The following is a 23,847-nucleotide window of genomic DNA, read 5'->3' as shown; positions in this document are numbered from 1 at the left end:
TTCTGGCCCTGAGAAATGCAGTTCTGTCCCACTGTATTTTAAATATGATGGAATGACAAAGTAGACTTGAACTTCTGGTTTCTGTCAGAGTGCATGTACACGGAGCTTCAGCAGCCCTCACTGTGTTATATGGGGTGGGGGTGGGGGGGTGGGGGGTGAATGATATCACATATCGTATCATGGAGTCACTGCAAACTCACACGAGGTGCTCACAACATTTTTAGCTAAGGTTGCTAAAAATGACCATTGGTGCCTGTATGTGGGGATTCTTATGATCAGGGGTGGGCAAACACTTTTCCCCACAGGCACACACGAAAAACTGGGACTGTAGGACTCTACCAACAAGCTAAACTCAATCTGCTCAATATTAATCTGATTACTTTACAAACTGCCACTGCTAAGAGTAAATGTTACAGTCAGTCAATGAAAATGTGAAACATTTTTTCAGTATTTGATCCATTTGCCCGTAAAAAGACTTGTTCATTGTTCACATGGAACCTGTTACAGAAAGACTAGAAACTGACTGGGTTCATTTCATTGAGCACTTTTAAAAGCAAACTGCACTTTCTTGAGGCCAACACCACAACATGCACTTGTTTTTTTTAATTTGTTTGTAAAAATTTAAACCATGTTGTGTTTTGCTTGTGTTTTAACTATGTCATTTTGTAAAGGTGCTTTGCATTTGTATGTGTTGCTGCCTATCTTAGCCGGGACTCCCTTGAAAAAACTGTTCTTAATCTCACTGGAGCTTTCCTGGTTAAATAAAGGTTAAATAAATAAAATAATTTAAGAGCTCTGGAATATCTTTGTATTTCTTCCCACAAAACTGTCAACTTTCTGCTCTTATGTTTGATATTGTAGGGTCTTGAGGTAACTGTTGTTGTGATTTGGCACTATATAAATAAAATTGGGAAAGAGAGAAAGGTCTGATACTCTTCTTAGCACTTTGCCCAGGCTGAGCCATCTGACAGCTGGGTGGTGGTAGCCTATGTTGCCATGTTCAGTCTCATGCTCCTCCACAAGTACAACAAACTGTGATTTAGTGCTCTGATGACATTTTAGTTACAACATCAGCAATATGGTTATTTTTTTAGCACAGGCTTACACAACATCTCCTGGTGTATAATACAGTGCAAAAATACCAATTTCAGTTATGCAGTCATTTCAGTCAGTTTATCCTGCATCCGCTTCAAAAGTCCAACACTTTTCCCTGTCAGAGTTGAACAGCCATTGGTTGTAACACCTGCCAGTTTGTCCCATTTCATATCCAGCCTATCCAAGTATGCACTTACCCAGCTCCTCCATAATCTCAAACTCTTTTGTTGTCCCACATAGAAAAATGAGTAGCCTGTGTTGTGGACATTGCGGTGCTCATCCAGAACCAAGGAGAAAAAGTCAGATTTGTCCACTTTGTTTTTCAGCTGAAGCTCAGGATTTACCAGAATGTCCCTGATCCATCTTGTTATGGTTTGGCTGGAGAGGGGCATATTAGGGTGGCAGAGTCCACCAAACACTTAGATAAATGTCTTGATGCATGCTCAATCATCCATCTAAGGAAATCCCAGAAAGTTGAATTTGTTCATCTGAACGCAACATTTTTAGTGGGAGAAACTTTTTGTCACTCATCCAAGTGGCTTCTTCAGTCTCAGCTGTTTAATTTTAATGGAAAGAGACAGAATATCAACCAACAATCCATAAAAAACACTTTACATAAAAGTTACAAATTGATTTTCACATCAATGAATTGCATAAGTATTTGGTCCCCTCGAGTCCAGCTAGAATTCATGTGTGTCCATGTGGCACACACATTGCAATCAACTATTCCATTGCAACCTCTCCACCATCATGGACAAAGACCAAAGAGCTGTCAAAGGACATCAGGGACAAGAATGTAGACCTGCACTGCAACTGTTGCTTATTAACCAACTTTATTGGTTGGCTGTGTACCACAGGCCTTCAAGGTGGCTGTAATTAAACCTCTACTTAAAAAGCCATCACTGACCCAGCTGTCTTAGCTAATTATAGGCCAATCTCCAACCTTCCTTTTCTCTCAAAGACTCTTGAAAGAGTAGTTGTAAAACAGCTAACTGATCATCTGCAGAGGAACGGTTTATTTGAAGAGTTTCAGTCAGGTTTCAGAATTCATCACAGTACAGAAACAGCATTAGTGAAGGTTACCAATGATCTTCTTAGAGCCTCTGACAGTGGACTCATCTCTGTTCTTGTCCTGTTGGACCTCAGTGCAGCTTTGATACTGTTGACCATAACATTTTATTACAGAGATTAGAGCATACTATAGGTATTAAAGGTACTGCACTGCAGTGGTTTGAATCATATTTATCTCATAGACTCCAATTTGTTCATGTAAATGGGGAGTCTTCTTCACACACTAAGGTTAATTATGGAGTTCCACAGGGTTCTGTGCTAGGACCAATTTTATTTACATTATACATGCTTCCCTTAGGCAGTATTATTAGAAAGCATTGCATCAGTTTTCATTGTTATGCAGATGATACTCAGCTTTACCTATCAATGAAGCCAGATGACACACATCAGTTAGTTAAACTGCAGGAATGTCTTTAAGACATTAAGGCCTGGATGACCTCTAATTTCCTGCTTCTAAATTCAGATCAAACTGAAGTTCTTGTACTCTGCCCCACAAATCTTAGAAACATGGTATCAAACCAGATACTTACTCTGGATGGCATTACTTTGGCCTCCAGTAACACTGTGAGAAATCTTGGAGTCATTTTTGACCAGGATATGTCCTTCAATGCACATATTAAACAAATATGTAGGACTGATTTTTTGTATTTGCGCAATATTTCTAAAATTAGAAACATCCTTTCTCAGAGTGATGCTAAAAAGCTAATTCATGCATTTATTACTGCTAGGCTGGACTATTGTAATTCATTATTATCAGGCTGTCCTAAAAGCTCCCTGAAAAGCCTTCAGCTGATCCAAAATGCTGCAGCTAGAGTACTGACAGGGACTAGAAAGAGAGAGCAGATTTCTCCCATATTGGCTTCTCTTCATTGGCTCCCTGTTAAATCTAGAATAGAATTTAAAATTCTTCTCCTCACCTACAAGGTCTTGAATAATCAGGCCCCATCTTATCTCAAAGACCTCATAGTCCCATATCACCCCAACAGAGCACTTCACTCTCAGACTGCTGGCTTACTTGTGGTTCCTAGGATACTTAAGAGTAGAATGGGAGGCAGAGCCTTCAGCTTTCAGGCCCCTCTTCTGTGGAACCAGCTCCCAGCTTGGATTCAGGAGACAGACACCCTCTCTATTTTTAAGATTGGCTTAAAACTTTCCTTTATGATCAAGCTTATAGTTAGGGCTGGATCAGGTGACCCTGCTCATAGGGGGGTCATTTTGACTGTTGGGTTTTCTGTGTATTATTGTAGGGTCTTTACCCACAATACAAAGCGCCTTGAGGCGACTGTTTGTTTTGATTTGGTGCTATATAAATAAAATTGAATTGAATTGAACTGTTGTGATTATTAGGAAATGGAAGAAATATAAAATTACCATCAGCTGCCCTCAGTCTGGAGCCATACCTCTTCTTGGGACTTTCTATTAATCACTGAATTCTTTGTTGGTCCTTCAATAAACTGTCTAAATTTTTACTGCTGCATTCTGTGCTTGAGATCTGTTAGTGTGCAACAGGAGGCACTTGTTCACGATCTGAAGGCAGTTGGACCACAGTCACCAAGAACACCGTTGGTAACACACTACGTCATAACGGATTGAAATCTTGCAGCACCACAAGGTCCCCCTGCTCAAGAAGGCACATGTACAGGTCAATCTTATGTTTGCCAGTGAACATATAAATGATTCAGGAAAGACTTGGGAGAAAGTGCCGTGATCAGATGAAACCAAAATTGAGCTCTTTGGCATCAACTGAACCCGCCATGTTTGGAGGAATGGCCCAAAGAACGCCATCCCCACGGTAAAGCACTGCTAAGGGTACAGGACAACTTCACCACACTGAGGGGCCAATGGATGGAGCCATGTACCATAAAATCTTGGACAAGAACCTCCTTCCTTCAGCCAGAACACTGATGATGAGATGTTGATGGGTCTTCCAGCATGATAGTGACCCAAAACATACCACCGAGGCAACAAAGGAGTGGCTAAAGAAGAAGCTCATGGAGCTGACTAACCAGTCTCCAGACCTCAGTCCTCTAGAAAATCTGTGCAGGGAGCTGAAGCTTCGAGTGACCAAGCAGCAGCCAAGAACCCTGAAGGATTTAGAGTTTCTGTGAAGAGTTGGCCAAAATCCCCCCTGAGATGTGTGCAAACCTGATGACCAACTACAAGAAACATCTTATGGCTGTACTCACCAACAAGGGTTTCTCCACCAAGTACTATGTTATGTTTTGCTTGGGTATCAAACACTAATTTCACTCAGTTTTGTGCAAATCAATTTATAACTTTCATGTAATGTCTTTTTTTCTGGATTTTCAGCTGATATTTTGTCTCTCTTCATTAAAACAAAACTACCATCAAAATTAGAGAATGTCTTTGTAAGTGAGCAAACTTACTAATTTAGCAGAGAATCAAATTTTCCTCACTTTATGTGTCAGAAGTATCAGAACAGCTGAGATGCATTTTCTCAACACCGTTAGTCTCTGTGGCTTTCAGACCCCAAACACACTACAAAATAGCACAACAAAGAAGAGGTACCTCGTTAGGCTAAAACTCTGCAGTCTATTTACACCTACAGGCCAGTGGGCTCTCTCTCAATGATGAGGATGTGTACATCCTGGACAGGGAGGGATGCTGGTTTGAATTGGCAATCAACGAGGCCACTTATGTGAAAAGGGAATGGCCATTGCTGAGCTGAGAGTACATCTTTCAATGCCGTGATCAAAGGCAAATCAGAGCACATTGTTTTTTTTTCAGCCACAGTGACTTTTGTTAACAGTGGAGAGATACGGGGGAGGACACATGGGAAACAGTGACAGGCTGGGACTCAAACCTGCGCCACACCACACTGCTACATGGCATATGTATGTGGTTGCTTGCTCAACCTCTGAGCCACCCCAGCACCCAGCTCATGCTTAGTTAATGGTGCTAGTTTCAGTCATTAAGCAAATGTACTAGGGTTGAGGAAACCTGCAGTCAGCTGAGCCTGAAGAGGACATTTGGAGGAAACTCAGGGTCCAGATGAACAGAATCAACTTTCTGGGACTTTTTGATAAACTCCCCATCAGAGAATGGCTGTTTGCTCTTTTTGGTTTTTTGTGATTCATGGGAAATCACAGTGCCGGTCTCCTCCGGCTTTACCCCTCACTTCAATAAATAAATACTTATTCATTTCGTGTTAAAAACTCTATTTTCAGGGTTAACAAACACATTTCTCATAAATGTTGGTTCCAATGCATTTACAGTGAAGCTGCATTCACTGGCACAGGTATGTCAAAAAAAAGTCTCCTTCAAATAAAAGTCACAAAATTGCATTGTTTGGTGACTGAAATAGGACAAACTGCATGATGCCTACTTATTTATACAGGGTTACAGCTGCATTTTAGCACTGACATGAATGTTCCTTAGAGAAAGTTTAGTTCATTGGCGCCACCTTCTGGGAGGATTTGGGGTAACATGTTTGCAAACCTGTTACCAGTAGGAGGACGTTACTGTTGGAGGAAAAGTAAACAATTGTCTTTGCTGTAACTTCTTCAGCTTGAGATGGTTTTGAAAGCATTGTCAGTGTGTAATCTAAATTAATTTTAATAAAGAGCAAATCATGTTGGGTATGTATGAGGACAGTGTTTAGTTAGTGGAAGCATTTGTACAGAAAAAAATTAGCTAGTATTTTCCATCTATCCATCTTTTGCTGCTTATCCAATTCAGAGTCACGGGGGTGGGGTGGGGGTGGAGCCTATTCCAGCTGTCAGGGTGAAAGGCAGGGTACCCGTGGACAGGCTGCCAGTCTATCACAGAGGGACAGACAGACATATCTTCCACACTGCATATGCATGCAGTGTGGAAGATATGCTGGAGTACCCTCACACGCACAGGAAGGACATGCAAACTCCACACAGTGCTAACCACAGCACCACCATGCTGTCCCATTTTTGGGTAGCCAAATTATTTTGCACTGATATTGTATATTTTTATGGCTGTTTATTGCTTGAGTTTTACCTTACTTCAATCGGTCTAAATAAAGAGAGGGAACTTGAACCCTCCTGTCAGCACGATTATTTAAAGAGAGGAAGAGTTTGGTCAGAATGCTGACATCAGCGCGGCGCTGGAGGTGAAGGACATCACAAGTAAATACAGCATTTGGGGAAATGAATAAGAGGCTGGAGCAGTTTTCGTTAACTGTAGTGTCTACACCTACATAGAATACTAGAAAGTGGTGGTGTTGAATGACAGAAATCTAATGTGGTGCAAACTTTCCACAGAATCAGGTTTGCAGTCTTCTTTACAGGCAGGATTAGGCAAAAGCACACCACCAAACTCCGAGACACTTAGGGATCACTTTTCCCTCCGTCTGTCCATCTGTCACGCTTTCAGTGTCTCAGTAACCGTGCAGCAAACTCAGAGGATAGATACATATTGAAGAACCATAACCCCGCCTCCTCTTATACTGATTTCCTCACTGTCATCAGTCTTTCCATCACTCATTTGTTGCTCAGCTGTCTTATGTGTTTCCTCTGTCAGTTATCTTTGTCAGTACTGAATGAAGGAAACTTCATGTATGAAATATAGACAGTTCTATGCAGCACCCACTGAAGAACAATTATTTACTGTAAAAATCTATTTGTAAATATTAACTGCTCAGCTCAGCACTTAATCACTTCCTGTCTTACACATGAATGCACTTTGTGAGAGGCCTTTGAGCAGGCCTCACGTGTTTGCTGGAACACGTGTTTCCTCCCAACGTTATTCTGATCCACGTCAGGAGCACCGGCCCAAACTTCAGCCTCAGCACATCACAACAGCAGAAACAAACACTGGACGTGATTTCTCAGTCAGACTTCAGGTCTTACCTCCGATGTGATGCGTAATTGCCGGTGATGTGTCCACTGCCATCACAGCCTGGAGTGGGACACCTAGGGCCAAGAGCACAGTCACAGATCAGTGCAGTGCTCGTACTGACTTTCCAGGAAAAAGCCTGCCTGTGTTTGTGTCAGTTCTGCTCTGTTTCATCAAAATACCAGGATTATAGTGAATTTCATTTGAATGCTCTCCCAAAAGTCTGCACTCTGAAAGAGAAACTCTTATAAATACATATGCAATAAGGCCAGCTCCAAAAACACCTGTAAATGCCTTCCAGGGAAAAAACTGATGCGATGCCTCTTTTTAGTGCTAAAATGTGGCTTTGTGCTGCCACAGACTAAATCTGCCCTAAATATGTGAATATTGTCTTAGCTCACAGCTTTGAGCTGCTGCAGTTGCTGCAGTCGCTTCTTTGCACACACATCTATATGTACAGTAGCTTGTAAATGGAGCTCAACTGAGCACTCGAAGTGCTTTCTGCTGGAAGTCTCATTCACCCAATCACACACAGAGCTGGGTGAACAGCTATGCCCCTTTCTTCAAAATGTGTAACTCTGTGAAAGTGACGTCTTAGAGTTCCTTAAGTTCTCTCCACTCTTAGTCATCTTTTAATCACAGGCACTCTCTTAAGGACAACGAGACTTTGTGGAAATGATTAGATAATAATTCTAAGAGTTTCTCTCTTTGTTGTCACTGGGAGTGACTCTTAGGATCAGGAAACTTTGACAGTGCAGACCCTGAATCCCTTCACAGTCTTACTGATAAAGACACTCACTGGCCATTACATTAGGTACAGCTTGCTAGTACCAAGTTGGATACTGTTTCTATCTTAATTCTTTGTGGCATAAACTGAAAAAGGTGCTCTGCTGGATTGAGACCTGGTGACTGTGGAGGTCATTTGAGTAAACTTATTGTCATGTTCAACAAACCACCTTGAGATGATTTGAGCTTTGTGACATTGTGAGATTGTGCATAATCCTGTTGGAAGCAGACATCATAAAGAGATGGGCATGGTCAGCAACAACACTCACACAGACTGTGGTGTTTCAACAGTGCTCAGTTGGTAACAAGGAGCCTTCAGCTTTCAGGCCCCTCTTCTGTGGAACCAGCTCCCAGCTTGGATTCAGGAGACAGACACCCTCTCTATTTTTAAGATTAGGCTTAAAACTTTCCTTTATGATCAAGCTTATAGTTAGGGCTGGATCAGGTGACCCTGAACCCTCCCTTAGTTATGCTGCTATAGGCCTAGGCTGCTGGGTTTTTCTTCTTCACTGGATGTTTTTATTCCACTCTGCTTTTAACTACTATTTATTATGAAACTCTGGTTCTCTCCCATAGTGTCACTTTTGTCTTTTGTCCTGTCTCTCTCCCCCCTCAGCAGATGACCCCCCCTCCCTGAGCCTGGTTCTGCTGGAGGTTTCTTCCTGTTAAAGGGAGTTTTTCCTTTCCACTGTCACCAAGTGCTGCTCATAGGGGGTCGTTCTGACTGTTGGGTTTCTCTGTATTATTGTAGGGTCTTTACCTACAATGCAAAGTACCTTGAGGCGACTGTTTGTTGTGATGTTACAAATAAAAGTGAACTGAAGTTGCATGTGTATAAGATGACACGAGTTTGCTCAGTGCTGCACAGTGAGAGATAATAAATGGACTGGTTCATTAAAGCACTTCATACAAGAACTTTTTTCTACATCTGAGTTCTTTCTGTCTAACATTCACACTCTGATGAACACATCAGAGAGCAACTCAGGGTTCAGTATCTTGCCCAAGGATACTTTGGCGTGCAGATTGGAGCAAGCCAAGAATCAAACCACCAACCTTCTGATTAGTAGGTGACCTGCTTTACATCCTCAGCTACAGCCACCCGAGTGTAGAGGGTGAAATCTGATGACAGACTGACTGAATGATAGGCTGAATGAAATGACTCTACTTCATTCATTTCAGGTACCTGTAAATTACAGCTTTGTACGTTAACACAAACATTCTTTCTGCTCCTCACATTTTCAACACGGACTCATTAGTTTAACACATTCAGAGTTGGTCATTCATTATTCCCCTGCACTGACATCAAACCGATTTCAACTTAAATATTGGCAACAGTAACACCTAAAAGACAATCCTATTGACGAATCTATTATCAGTGCTTATGGCACACGACTGATATGAAAGACATAAAAATGACAGAAGCAAAAACCAAAACAAAACAATTTATGCAGCATTAACAGAATGATACACCGTTTTGTGTTTGGGTGGGAGCACTGAGTACATTCAGCTGGAACACTTGATGATAGATGTTGAAATAAAGTTCCTGTTCCCAACATTATTTTGCTACTATATTAATATGACATGAGGTTGAGTTAGCTTCAGATAGCTGCTGTTCTCGGTCAGGATGCTCTTATAGAATGTGTCACTCTTTCAGTTTGACACTAACATGAACAGTTTTTATGCTTTGAAGGCCTCTGATGGTAACTGTAATATATTTCTCTATCAATTTGTAAATAAGGTGATGGACCTGAGATCTAAAATTCTTTATGTTCCTCCCCTTATGAAGACTGCTCTCAGCATCCTGAGTCATTCAGCTCATTCTGCCCAAACACAGTGGTTAGTTACAATGATGGGCAAGATGAAACCCTCCTCATCCTTGTTAGAGGTTTTATCTTCTGTCCAGTTTGAACTCTCACAATCACTAACAGCTCACTGAGATGACTTTGTGTTCCTTCCCACTGTAAACATGCTGAGGTCCTCTCCTTTATGTCATCTACCTCCTCCCACTTTTAGAACACCTGCTATTCATTTTCATTATTCATTATTTCTCCTGGGAATAAAAACCTGGTTCTCACATCGTTTTCTTAAACTAAACAGTGATAAAACAGAAATCCTGCTTGTTGGCACAAAGTTCACTCTTGCCAAATCAAATCATTTTACACTCACCATCGACAGACTCCATCATCCTTCTCTCTTCATAAGTCAAGAGTCTGGGTGTTATCCTGGATAGCACACTTTCCTTTGAGGGCCACTTCAATATCCTCACTCCATCTGCATATTTCCATCTACACAACATCCACCGCCTTCGTCCATCCCCCACACCCATCAGCACCACCATCCTTGTTCATTCCCTGGTCGCGTCTCATATTGATTACTGTAACTCACTTCTTTCCGGTTTACAACTCAAACTCCTCCATAAACTTTAAATGGTCCAGAATTCCCGAACCTCCTCCACTCGACACATCACCTCCATCCTTCAGGAACTCCACTGGCTCCCTATAAGCCATCGTACTGAATATAAGACTCTCCTCCTCACCTACAAGTCTCTTCATAACCTTGCACCCCCATATGCCTCTGCTCTCGTTCATTCTTACACTCCCTCACATACACTTGGTTCCTCTTCTTCCATGCTTCTCAGTGAAACAGTGTTTTTTTCATTTAAGAAACACCTCAAGAATCAAGCCTTTACCTTCATCCAATAATGAGGAACTTTAAATACACACTTTAATTTTCTCCTGTCTCACTTTTTGTAACTCACATTTCACCTGCACAGTCTTCCTCAGCCCATCTTCAGTGGTCTGGGCTGCTGACTAAAACCAGCCGGTGGTCACACATCACCTCTGTTCGTGCTTCCCTTCACTGGATTCCAGTGAAATTCACAGTTCACGTTAAAGTCTTATTAATAACATACAAAGCCCTACACCTGCATGTACAGCAGAGCTCCTGAGATATTATTCCATCTTCTGATCCAGGGTCTGTGAACTGTTCCACGCTTCATGCTTTTGAGGTTGTAACTGTGTGTTTTAAAACTTGCTATACAATTAAAATTATTATTATTGTTACGTGTAGACCCAACACTGATTCATCAGTTTCCACAGAAGATCTTTGAAAGACTTTCATGAAGCTGGAGAACTGGTGCTCAAGAGTACTGTAAAAAATACTGTCTGGAAATAAGTTTGGAAAGAAGGGGTAGCTCAAGACTTTTGCACAAGACTTTTACTGTATCTATTGTGTTTGTGTGTTCTGTTCTTTAAAGAAAAACAAAGACTTACACAAGAAGCTCTTTTTTGCTGTCTTTAGGCTGAAACTTGACCTTGAAGCTGCTGGTGGTGACCTCACCGGGGTATTTCCTGTCCTCCAGGTTCTCCTGGTCCTCTTCCTCACCTTCAGATGAGGTATATGAGGGAGCTGTGTACTCCACCTGCAGACAGGTAAGGCATGCAGTGCTTAACAAATGTATTAGACCACCACACAGTGTAAGGTTTATGCCACAGCTGTCCTAAATGAATAATATTGAAATAAAATCATTTGTTGTGTTTCTGTAATGGTTAATCCACCAGTATGTGTTGGCACTTTCACTGAAAGGACATTTTTAATGCTAAAATATGATTATTGTTGTTATCCATGAATCTGTTCTATAATCAGTACGTAAGCCGTATGGTTCAGTACTGCGTAAAAGATTCTGCAGTCTGCAGTACCTGGAAGAGGGGGAGCCGCTGTCTGCTGTACAGCCTCATTCAGAACGAGTCACGGCTGCACTTTGGGTCAGAATAGATCTGTTAGCAATAATCAGTCTAAAACACGACTTAATCAGTTAATAAATAGCTTTTTCTTTCTCATTTCAAATTGTTTCTGAACCTTTCGTGCTTCTCTCCCCTCTGATATATATATGTGTGTGTGCGTGTGTGTGTGTGTGTGTGTGTGTGTGTGTGTGTACCAGCAAGAATTTCAAACTACTTTCACCTCATCTATAAAACAGTAAAACAGTTATTTTTGATCAGGAGGCCAAATGACAGAAAAATCTGTTTTAGTGGTTGAACTTGATTCGTGTTGTTAAAGTCCAGAGTGCGGCTCAAATCTGGGCATAAACGTGTGAATTCAGTTTATTTGCAGAATAAACAACAGTTTGTTTGTTTTGTTTTAAACAAGTTTTTGAGAGAGTTCTAAAATACTTGTAAATAGGTTTGTTGAGCACTGCAGGTTTCCAGCCTACCTGTCCTCACTCACAGTGGGTGTGCACATACCTCTTCATGGTCTTCTTCTTTGACACCACTCTGTTTGGTGAAGTCAAGCGGCCCCTCCCACTCTTGCTGAGCGTGGCCCTGAGACAAAGTGACTCCCACATGTTGAGAGGAAGAGGACAAAGAGGATGAAGGCTCTGGAGACTGTACGCCCTCCCTCTTGGTCTTCTTCATGCTAAGGTCCAAGGTGCCGTTCTCATCCACCTCAATGTCCGACTCCTTAGCGAGGACACAGTTTGCAAATAAAGAAAATCAAAGAGCATGCACTGTTAGGCTAATTTAAATAAGAGCCGAGAAGCATGCGTCTGAGTGAAAGCCACTGTGCATCACCTTGGTGCAGGGTTCTCTGGTCTTGGTGCTGAGCGTCTCTGGTCTCTCCCAGCAGCGGGTGGACAGGTTGAGGATAGCCGTTGCTGCCATGTGGGCTGCCTCTGCATCTTGGCTATAGTCGTAACCACTGGAGGACAAGGTGCTCATGGAAAAGCTTCCCGACATGCTGTGGCTGGGGGAGGGCTCCTTGGGGAATAATTTAGCTGTGTACAAGTGGAGCACAATGAATTCCTTGAAACATGAATTTGAGAGGCAACTACTGTGTACCCTGACACTATATATACGAGTTCTAGTTCAGGTTTGCTTTTAGCTGTAGCAGAACGTCACACATTGCAGTGTGGAGTTTGGCAGGTGAGAAACAAACAAACTTATATGTACAAATGAATCTGTAATAGAAATTTATAGATTTTAGGTCGATTATTGTTGGGTGGCTGTAGCTCAGGAGGTAGAGCGGGTCACCTACTGATCAGAAGGTCAGCAGTTCGATTCTTGGCTACTCCAGGCTGCATGCCAATGTATCCTTGGGCAAGATACTTAACCCCAAGTTGCTCTCCAACACAAACGAAGTGTGAATGTTAGATAATAAAAAGCACTTTGCTTAGTTAATCATGGAAGCGCTTATATGAATGGGGTGAATGTAAACGTGTTGTATAAGCACTCTGAGTGCTCAGACAGAGTAGAAAAGCACTATATAAGAACTAGTCCATTCACCAATAGTCCACGTGGCTCAGGTGGGAATCTGGTCCTATAATAGAAAGGGTGGAGCTTCAATCTCCTGTTCAGTGTCCTTGGTGAAGACATTGAAGCTTAAGTTGTTTCTAATACCAGTGCATGTGAATGAATAAAAGCCTGTTGACGGTGCTACCCACGGTGATGCAGTGGGTAGCACCATCACCTCACAGTAGGAAGGCTCCTGGTTCAAACCCCAGCTGTGGCTGCAGGGTTTCTTGCAGGTACAATCAGGGGGCCAGACAGGAAGTATAACTAACACCGGACACTGCAGAAATTAAACCTTCAAAATAAAACTGAAAATAACCAAAGAAGATTGATATAGATATGATTACACTTAACAAGATGTGCAAGAAAGGGAAAAAGGAGTTTTCTTTTGTGTCCTGGGTTAGTTTTACTTCCTGTCTGTTCTCACCTGTGTTAATCACCTGCATCTTATTGCCCTCCTGTTTATCATATCCCTCAGCCACAGTGTATCAACAGTCCAGTGTTTCTCTTCGTCAGCCTTTTTTATGATTCTGTGTTTGAGTTGTTTGGATATTGCATGAATGCATGTTTCTAAAAAACAAGAAGATGGTGAAGGAATGTCCTTATGATTCATCAGCTGCATGATGAACGGAGCTTTTTGTCTTCATCATCTCTCAGTGTTAAACATGACTTCAGCTGTTTTCTAACTGTGATGCAATTTATTTCTGAGGCTGAAAGAAGTAGTTTGATAGAATGAATACTGACTGTCAGATGTTGTGTCATTTCAAATATCTCGTATAACCCTTAATCTAGTTGTAATATGAGCATGCTATCAGCAATCCATAAAATATCCAACAGTAGTGGCCTGCAGGGGTGATGCAGTCCACAAACAGAGCCAGTGTAACAAAAAAAGCCACAAAATGCTGCAAAGTTGTTTCAATACAACATAGAAGAAGGGATTGGGAGTGAGGTTGTCTTACATTTGAAGGCTTTGGGTGATGTTTCAGCAGTGCTGGGTGTCTTTGGAATGAGCGTACGCTTTCCAAAAACCTGGCCATCAAAGCTTGCATAGTCAAAAGACACCTTGGAGTATTTCTCCAGCTCTTTGGCCAGGTTTGCTCGAGGTGTAGTGGTCACCGCGTTGGGCCGGTAGCTGCCATACTGAGGGATCTCCAGCTGTTTCACAAAACACATGGGCCTGGGAAAAAAAGCCCTAATTCATGTATTAATGCTTCAAAGCTGTATGTATCATTGATTAGAAAACTTTGTTTGCATGCCTCACCTGAGCACTCTGTCAGAATTGGAAGAGGGTTCGCTGGCTGAAGCCTGCAAATGAACCTGTTTGTCCTGGTTCTTGTTCAGCTTAGCAGCTGCTGCGATGGGGCAGCCGGACAGGCTGATGGGGAGGCACGCACACATGTTTGCATTTAATGAAATAAAATGCTTATCAAGAAAAACTCATTTCATTGTCAGTAAAGCAGTATAAGTAGCAGGATTAGATGAGATTAGCTTTCCTGGCTTTGAGATGTTATGCAATATTCTTTTGCAAATATAAACAATCAACAAAAATATAAACGCACAAACCCAAAAGGTTAAGTTAAAATGACCTATGCCTTAATCTGCACTCCAGGAGGAGCGGGACAACATCCCACAGGACGCCTGACAACCTGATGTCTGTGCGCCGCAGATGTGTGACACACTCAGTACTGAGTGCTGTGATCGCTGACCACGCTGTGTTCACTGATAACACCTGCACTGCTGCATAAAGATCTGAAACAGTGGCTGCTATTGAAGCCTGAAATGATACTCAGTGTACACAATAATTATTGTGCTTATATACTGTTGGAATAGAGAAGCTGATTTGCGTTTATATTTTAGTTGAGTGTTTATGTGTGTGTGTGTGTGTGTGTGTGTGTGTGTGTGTGTGTGTGTGTGTGTGTGTGTGTGTGTGTCATTGAGTGCTTTATTAACCTGCGGTGTGTGTTGCGGTTACTGTTGACGTGGCCTTGGCCTGTGCAGCCAGGAGTAGGACACTTCAGGACGTTCTCATGCATGGCCAGGACTACAGACACACAGCAAGTGCAGACTCAGGTGAGTACAGTTAGTTTTCTTTGGCAGCAGTAATAATAGTACCTGCACAATACAAATATGAGCTGAAAAGCATGAGTGACAAGAACAGCTTATATAAATAAAGATGTAGGATTTATAGCAGTAGTGCGAGTGCTGGTACAGCTGGTGGTCTTTGAGACCACGTACTCGGAGCTGGTGGATATCTGGACCCTGTGAGGCCTGAAGCATGAAATAAATGCCAGAAAATTCACATTGGAGCGCTTATGGAACCTTCTGACAAATAAAAAAGAAATTAAATATCAATTTGCATATATGAGTTTTATTTTGTATCATTTTGGCTTCATCCAGCATTTTATTGTTCACAGTTTGTTATCTTCCTGTATGAGGGTGTTAGGGTTAAAGAAGCCACACTGGTGACACAGAGGTCTCAGATATGATGCGCTTGGCATTACACAGTTAGGAAAAAGGTCAGTATGTTAATAATTCTTATGGTTTTAATGTGTCTATTGGTCGATGCTGTTAATAGTGATGTGTACTCACTCTCTGGAGGGATTCGGTCTTTGTGAGGACATCCAGACAGACTGCGATGGTGAGGATACAGCCCAGTCACATGACCTGTCCCATCGCACCCTGGCGTTGGACACTTTACTTCCTTTTTTTCTGAAAGATATGATTTTATGTCGATGGTGAAAGCCCACTTTCTACAGAAGAAAGTTCACTTTGTGTTCTTTTTTTAGTAGGAGCAGGAAGTCTACCTTTGCTGTAGTGAGAGGTGCGGCGTGCTGCAGCAGCAGCCTCTGAGCTCTTGCTGGAGGAGCTGTACGGCTGGTAGTCCGGCGAGCTGCGGCTCTCCTGGCCTTCCTTCACTTCCTCTGCCTTCAGGGCGATGGCCTGCTCCAGCAGCCCCAGGTTCCCCCGAGTCATATCCCAGTTCTCTGAGTCGTCCGTGATTCCTGAGCCCTCTGAGACACGATCCTGCTCCTCCCCCTCCTCCTCTTCCTCCTCTTCCTCCTCCTCTTCCTCCTCTTCATCTTCCTCATCATCGTCCTCTTCAGAGCGGACTTCTATAACCACTGTTGTTGGAGAGGCTTTGCTGGAGTCTTGGTCCTCCTCTTCCTCCTCCAGGATCTCACCTTCTTCCTTCTCCTGTCTGTCATGCTCCTCCTCTTCTCTCTCCTCTTCTTGCTCTTCCTCCTCTTCCTCTTCCTCCATCATGGGAGTGCTGATCTTTTCTTCCCTGAGTGACATCTCAGTTTCAGATCCCTGAGTGCGTGGACTCAAAGTATAAGGAGTGTCAACCTCTTGTAGGACCTCCCTCTCGATTCCATCCTCCTCCTCTTCCTCTTCCTCCTCCTCCTCCTCTTCCTCTTCTTCCACCTCCTCTTCATCCACATCCCTCTTATGCTGTTTTGACTCTTTGGCCTGATGATTGTAATCTCCACTTGAATACTGATGATCTGAGTTTTTCTGGCTCATCATTTGTCTTTCTTCTACCCTCTCTTCTACAATATTCTCATGACTTTCTTGCTGCTCTTTCACTTCCTGTTCTTCTTCTGCTTCTTGCTCCTCTTTTGTTTCTGTTAGCTCAGTGATGCCTGTTAGCTCTGCAGGTTGCTCTGATGGCTGATCCTTTGCCACTACCTGAGCGTCCTTCACACCCTCTGTCTCTGTTTCTTCCTGCTGAAGGTCCTCAGTGAGTGTCAGAGGCTTCGATTCCTCCCCAGCTTTCTCACTCACAGTTTTGTTCTCAGCTTCTTTATCGATGCTCTTGTTCTTATCAGGGTCAGTCGAAGGACAAGCTGCAGTTTCTTTTGTCACCTGTGAGTCCTCTGCTGTGGAGTTCAAAGTATAGATGAATGTCAGTTTCACAGATTGTTCCGATTTTGTGATTTATATAGCACAAATGAAGTTAGTTCAGGCAGCTGGCTTGTGCCTACACTCGTGCCGTACGCTCCCTGCTATTTTGAAACCCTTCTGTCCCTCATAGTTGCTGAGATGCTGCAGATATTTTAACTTTCTTGCTTTTGTGCAAAGCTCTGTGACATATGTTAGCTTTAATAGGTCTCCATGTGGAAACTTGGACCAGGCACTTACAGTGACTTCAGTTACTGTTGGGTAGTTGTATGTTTATCAGTATTTTTTCCAAGTCAATAATGTTACTCTCACGTAAGTATGCATTACTCTTTATCATCGATTTCATGACTTTGAAAATCATAGTTCAGTACTGTGTCAGCTCCATAGGTATTTGGACTGTAATGTTGTCTCTGTAGTTGTTAAGTCAAACAATGAAGATGGGCTTTAACAGAAGTACAGAGTCCCCCCATTTGCAAAGTCCCAAAGTAACTGGACAATTTACTGACAAGCAGTGTGACATTTCTGAGAGCGCGAGTGTGATAAATGAAGCTGATAAAAGATCTGGAGTTGATTCCAAGTGTTGAACTTGCATTTGGTAGCTTTTCACAGGAACTCTCAATATGAGTGAAGGGGGCATCATTAGGCCACTCCCCCAAACAAACAAACAAACAGACAAACAAACAAACAAACAAACAAACCGAGAGCCAAAACTTCAGTGGCCAAATCAATAATATGATACATTCTTTGCACTGAGCAACGGTCAAAGGTCTGAAAGACCACAGAAGACAACCAAAGTGGATGACTGCAGAATTCTGTCCTTGGTAAAGAGAAACTCTGCAGGAGGCATATCAAGGTCTACAACCAAGAGACACCTTCAGAGCCTGCACATGTCTGAAATAACCTCTGTGGACAGATGAAACCAAGATGAACCTGAAGCAAAATGATGGAAAGAAAGGAACAGAAGAGGCCCAACAGAGAGGAGGAAGCGCAGCATTTGGTAATGACCATGAGTTCTAGACTTAAGGCAGCCACTGACTGCAAAGGATTTTCATCAAAGTCCTAAAAACAATCTTTGTACTTAGAATGATGTTAGCTTGTGAGAATGGGGACAATTCCTAAAAAATGAATGCAAACAGTTTGCAAAATGCCCTGAGTCAAAGCTAAATGTCTGTACTTCAGTCGCATGATGTAAAATCTACTGTGGTTGTGTACAGAGGCAAAAGTACAAAAACTGTGTTTCTGTCCAAAGAGTGTAGTGGTTTACACATTTACCTAACAAGAAGAGCCCTGGTTCAGTCCTGGGAGGAGACACAAATCCCTTTGGGGTTGAATATTTTTAACACCAAAAGCTGGACTAGCAATTCATTCGTATTTTAGTAAAGTAACAGTACTTGCACCTGTGTACAGGAGATATTCAGTTCTGTCTGCTGCATCCTCACAATTATTTGGATGGAAATGGCTTGTTCTTTCAGCTTGGCGCTGTACACTGACTGCTATCCTAAATTTGAAATGTTACTTTGTGAAGGCTTCTTTGCTGTCCTAACAACGTGTCCAACACCGTGGCTGTTTCTCCAGGATGAACCAGTGATCCTGCTGAATCTTCTTCAGCTGTGCATCATTTATAATAATGCTGCCACACAAGCTATACATGACTGTTTAAAATATTAAGAGGCCCTTTACGCTCTTTTGGCCCTACCTGCGTCTCCACACATTTTCATGGCAAGTGTTCCAGTTTGACTTCACTCACGTTTTATCGACTCTGGCCTGCCTTTTGTTTTGGTCTTCTTCTTGTCTTTGTTTTCTTCTTCATCCCCATCCTCCTCTTTATGCTCCTCCTCTTCCTCTTCTGCTGTGTCACTGTCTGCGGTGAACCCTCCATCTGCTGCCTGTTTGGCAGGCTGATTCTTCCTCTTGGGAGCGGATTGGCTCTCCTCTGCCTCGGCCTCCTCCAGCTTCCTTTTCTTCACAATTGGACAACCGAGAATGCTAAAAATAAAGAGTAGGGTGGTTACTGAAGTGAACTGTAACATCTAACAGGTTAACATAAAAAAAATAACAGCTAGTTAATGATCTGTCCCAAACTTGTCCTCTCACAGTCCAGAGACATGCTTGTTACATCAATTAGTGATTCTAATTTGGCTGCAGCTGTAGATGCAAGTTAAACAAAGCTTAAGTGAACAGAACGAAGTGCAGTATGAATGTGTGGAAAAAATGTAAATGCAGCTTGTAATCAAAACACTTTCAGTGGTTAATAAGTGTGGGTGGGGTGGAGGGAGGGAGGAGTTTGGTGGGAAATGTATGACAGCCCCAATTCTAAAATAAATGGAAACAAAAACAGAATATAACGATTCACAAATCTCAAACTCATATTTTATTCACAATTTTAATAAAAATATTAGCTCATTCTCATCAGCAGCGTATCCCAAAATTGGGACAGGGCCGTGTTTCCCACTGTGCAGCATCCCCTTTATCAACAGTCCATAAACATCTGGGAACTGAGGAGAGCAGCTGCTGGACTTTTGGGAACGTTGTCCCATTCTTGTCTGATAGAGGATTCTAGCTGCTGAACAGTCCTGCTCACCTTTGTCATATTTTTTGTCTTGCAGCAAATACACTGCTTAATAAAATTAAAGGAACACTTTGAAAACACATAAGATTCCAGTGGGATAAAAATGCTGATCTCCACACTGATATGGACTGGATAATGTGTTAGGAATGAGAGGATGCCACATACAGAGGCTGAACTCAAACACACCCTGAACATCAGAGTGAAAATGATGCAGCAGCTGGAACATTTAGCTGAAATTTCACTGCAGCAACTCTAAATGGTTCTCAGTAGTTTGTGTGGCCCCCACATGCTTGTATGCTCCTAATGAGATGATGGATGGTGTCCTGGAGGATCTCCTCCCAGATCTGGACCAGGACATCACTGATCTCCTGGACAGTCTGAGGTGCAGCCTGGCAGCATCACATGGACTGAAGCATAATGTCCCAGAGGTGTTCTGCTGGATTTAGGTCAGTGTGGGGGCCAGTCAGTGGTATCAATGCCTTCATCCTCCAGGAACTGCCTGCATGCTCTCACCACATGAGACACCAGGAGGAACCCAGGACCCAGCAGCAGCGTAGGGTCTGACAGGTCCAAGGATTTCATCCTGATACCTGATGGCAGTCAGGGTGCCGTTGTCTAGCCTGTAGAGGTCTGTCCCTCCATGGATATGCCTCCCAGACCATCACTGACCCACCACCAAAGCGGTCATGCTGAACGATGTTACAGGCAGCATAATGTTCTCCACAGCTTCTTCAGACCCTTTCAGGTCTGTCACACATGCTCAGGGTGAACCTGCTCTCATCTGTGAAAAGCACAGGTGGACCTGCTAGTTCTGGTATTTTATGGTAAATGCCAATCAGGCTCCACGGTGCCGGGCAGTGAGCACAGGCCCCCCTAGAGGAGGTCAGGCCCTTAGACCACCCTCATGAAGTCTGTTTCTGATTGTTTGATCAGAGACATTCACACCAGTGTTTCTCCTTGAAAATGGTGTGAGTTTGTAGCATAAGCATATATTAAATAAATGTGTCCATTCTCTGACCTGGGTTGCTGTCCATGGTGCTGATTAACAGCTAGAATGATGTTATTGATATTTTGGATTTTTGTTTTTTGATATTATCTTTGCACTTTGTGGTTGTGTGTGTGTGTGTGTGTGTGTGTGTGTGTGTGTGTGTGTGTGTGTGTGTGTGTGTGTGTGTGTGTGTGTCTGTGTGCACGCACACACAGAGTTATGATAACTGGCTGTTTGCTGTACAGAATGTTTTTGTAAGAATCTCACCTTCTGTGTCGTGAGTATCTTCCACTGACGTGGCCTTTTCCATCACATCCAGGAGTAGGACAGCTGCTACTGACACACAGCAAATCAATTTCACGTTTTATGTACACACTTTGAAGATTATAATGCTCACACGCTGAGATATAAACTAACTTACCTTAAGTCTGGCTTCATCTCTTGTGCCACCAGTTCTGATGATGCTGAGAATGAAGCAGGAATACAGACGTTAGATACAGTAATAAAAATAATTTGGCTTTAATGTAGTAAAAAGGGTAGGGCTATAATTTTGTGAGTTTAACTTATTGGTGTAGACAATGACTGTACTTACTGTAAGACATTCATAACACTTCTTCTAAATTATATTGTAAGTTAGAGCAGAGGGTAGGAGGTCAATGAGAATCTGTGTGCAACAGAGTGACAAGGTGTCCTCTGACTCCAAGTACCAGTACTACACTTTTTACTCATAGTAGGCCTATGCCTTGTTTTCACAGTGCGTCTTTTGGATTGTCTACATGTTAATGAAGCTACAGTACTCATACTGATGACATGGCTCATTCATGCACACATAAACATCCTTTTAACACACACATTAATGGTTTGGAGACAGAACACAACCTTTTGCTGCTTAATCACATTGTTTTAGTGCATGTACACCTTCTGAAAAACATGTCTTTGGCAAGTACTGAGAACTGTTCTGAGAAACGTGCCAAAGCAAACGTGTGTGTGTGTGTGTGTGTGTGTGTGTGTGTGTGTGTGTGTGTGTGTGTGTGTGTGTGTGTGTGTGTGTGTGTGTGTGTGTGTGTGTCTATACTGACCCCGGATGCCTTTGGAGCGGGTTCGCGTTCTTGTCTCTGTAGTGTCTTGACTCATCTGAATAACAAAGAGACATGAGCAACATTCATAAGTGAGAAAGTGCTGCACAGACAGACAGATTGATCGATACAATCATTGAGGCTTATCCTCTCAGGTTGACTGGCTTTCTAATGGTCCACCGCTGCTCAGACTCTGACCTTTGAACTCATTTTTTTGCTGGATAAAACACACAAAACACACAACACCTCCTTACAGTCAGCTAGTAATGAAAGACAATTATTTCACACAATATTAAGCTTCTGCTTCTAGTTCAACCACAGAGTTTTAACTTTTCACTTGTGACTCCCACAGTTCTATGGGATGTGAAAGATGTGAAAACTCTCCTTTTCTACAAGAAAATGTGTATTTGTGGGATAAGTGTGGATGCACAAAGGTGTAAGGTATATTTGACCTGGAGTCTATAGAGATGGAGGCGCTGCTGTTGTTATTCTGTGTTTATATAGCAGGCCAAGTCAAGTAGAAGATTCAAACCCAAAACTCTTTTTGGATTTTCAGGTCAGAAAATATGAAAATCAAATATGGACATTAAAGTTTCTGTAGCTGCCTTCGGAAAGAAACTCTTAGACGATTCAGAGGGCTTTCTACAAGAATGTGGCAAACATGACTCAGTCCGTTCTCTTGGATAAAGTCAAATTTTGATAGAGACCTTCTTCATTAGAAGACATCAAAAATACACATAATCATCAGTTAACTGACTTTAACTGCGTGAATAAATAAAGAAGAGAATAAATCCAGCGCCCGATGAGTCATTTTGTGAGGGAGTATCCGTGTAGTCCTGCTCTGAAAGATGGCGATAAACAAACAGTGTATAATACTGATATGCTGTATGTGAACTATAGAAAAATGATCTTTTTTATGACTGGAAAGAGAAGGAATGAGGCCAGCTCAGAAACACAGGTACTTCATTCAGCGCAGTTGGAGCTGGGAACCAGCGCAGCGTCAGTCTGACAGCGGGCAGCTGCGGACGTGACGGTTCGGGTCTTGTCGATCAGAGGCCCCTGAAGTTTTAAGTGACCTCACACCTGCTGGGAGCTTTGCATCGATTTAAAAGTGTGTAAGGGGCTGAATATCACACTGAATATTTCACACAAAAAGAAATGAGAACATAAGTGTGCACAGAGTGAAAGGCAGAGGAAATGTAGGCCGAGCGAGGCCTGCCTCAGCGGCGTTCACGGGCTCACAGCTTCCACTTCAGCGGCTGCATGGGCACCGGGCCGCCATATAACAGCCGGAAACGCCAGCCAACCGATAATAATAATCGGTTTAAAAGCCCGATCTTCAGTGATTCTCTACGAAAGGAAAACACTCGGAAAGCACCCGACTGTCACGGTGGGCTGGCCTAAATATGGCCTCATTATGTCCTCTCTGCTCGCTCCGACATCCAGCGTGACAGTCTGCAGCTCAGGCCTCAGAAAATACCGACAAATAAAACTGCTCTTTGTCACAGAGACGCGCAGGCTTGCCTTACCTTCCGCTCAGACTACTGCCCTCCCCTCCCCCCTCGCAACGACATCTCTGGGTGGCAGACACGTTCCCGGTAACACTCCGACGACAGCGAGTACAATAGACCAGCAGAGCTCAGCGGGAGACGAGGAACCGAATCCGTGTGACAGCAGCCGCCGACTGAGTCCAGCAGCCCCGAGCCGTTCAGCACCCCGGACAGAGACGCCGAATCTTCAGCACCATGGACAGAAACCCCGCTGCACTGCCTCCTGCAGGAGCCCAGGAGAGCTGCAGCCGGCCGCTGCTCGTGAGGGGCCGCCCTGCCGGGGCTGGGCTCCCCCTGGCCCGGTCCGTGGGGTGCTGGAGGCAAACACGATGTCAATATTTAAAGAGCCAGCAGCTGGCTAGCGGGGCAGTTCTTGGTCAAACACAAAGTGGAGAAATAGCTGCACACACAGGTCTGGTGGAAGTACTAAAAGTAGTGACAGTATTTCACACAGCTTAGGCTGTGCTGTTTGTTACCTGATAAGTATACTATTACTCATTATTATCTTGTGTACTTTTACAGTACTGTGCAAAAGTCTTGAGCACTTATTTCTTTTTGTTTTATTAAGAAAGCGGTAACAGCTTACCCCACTTGGGCTAACATGGATACGAGTTACCAGCTAACCTACCCCCCACTGACTGTGTCTCTGGGAGGAAGCCGGAGAACCCACGCAGACACGGGGAGAACATGCAAG

General features: G+C 43.0%; 1 protein-coding gene across 4 annotated transcripts in view; it reads right to left on the bottom strand.

The window, feature by feature from the left end:
• The window catches only part of LOC115782920 (myelin transcription factor 1-like), a 51,303-nt gene extending 27,951 nt beyond the window's left edge, over positions 1 to 23,352 (bottom strand). For 3 of the 4 annotated variants that reach the window (XM_030733438.1, XM_030733440.1, XM_030733441.1), the window contains exons 1-14: positions 23,133 to 23,352; positions 21,607 to 21,661; positions 20,949 to 20,991; positions 20,795 to 20,863; positions 18,718 to 18,956; positions 15,872 to 16,948; positions 15,657 to 15,776; positions 15,018 to 15,108; positions 14,329 to 14,442; positions 14,027 to 14,244; positions 12,351 to 12,553; positions 12,024 to 12,239; positions 11,052 to 11,200; positions 7,008 to 7,070 (exon numbers count right to left, since the gene is read on the bottom strand). In XM_030733438.1, coding sequence (XP_030589298.1) covers positions 7,008 to 7,070; positions 11,052 to 11,200; positions 12,024 to 12,239; positions 12,351 to 12,553; positions 14,027 to 14,244; positions 14,329 to 14,442; positions 15,018 to 15,108; positions 15,657 to 15,776; positions 15,872 to 16,948; positions 18,718 to 18,956; positions 20,795 to 20,863; positions 20,949 to 20,991; positions 21,607 to 21,661 — 2,657 coding nt within the window. In that variant the 5' untranslated portion in view covers positions 23,133 to 23,352. The remainder of the gene's footprint in view (positions 1 to 7,007; positions 7,071 to 11,051; positions 11,201 to 12,023; positions 12,240 to 12,350; positions 12,554 to 14,026; positions 14,245 to 14,328; positions 14,443 to 15,017; positions 15,109 to 15,656; positions 15,777 to 15,871; positions 16,949 to 18,717; positions 18,957 to 20,794; positions 20,864 to 20,948; positions 20,992 to 21,606; positions 21,662 to 23,132) is intronic. The other variant, XM_030733439.1, reaches the window with a different exon arrangement.
• Positions 23,353 to 23,847: the final 495 nt, after the last annotated feature.

The sequence above is a fragment of the Archocentrus centrarchus genome, chromosome 7 (genome assembly GCF_007364275.1).
Source record: "Archocentrus centrarchus isolate MPI-CPG fArcCen1 chromosome 7, fArcCen1, whole genome shotgun sequence".
Taxonomy (NCBI): Eukaryota; Metazoa; Chordata; class Actinopteri; order Cichliformes; family Cichlidae; genus Archocentrus; species Archocentrus centrarchus.
The sequence above is the reverse complement of the archived record's forward strand: the minus strand, read 5'-3'. Positions and strand labels throughout refer to the sequence as shown.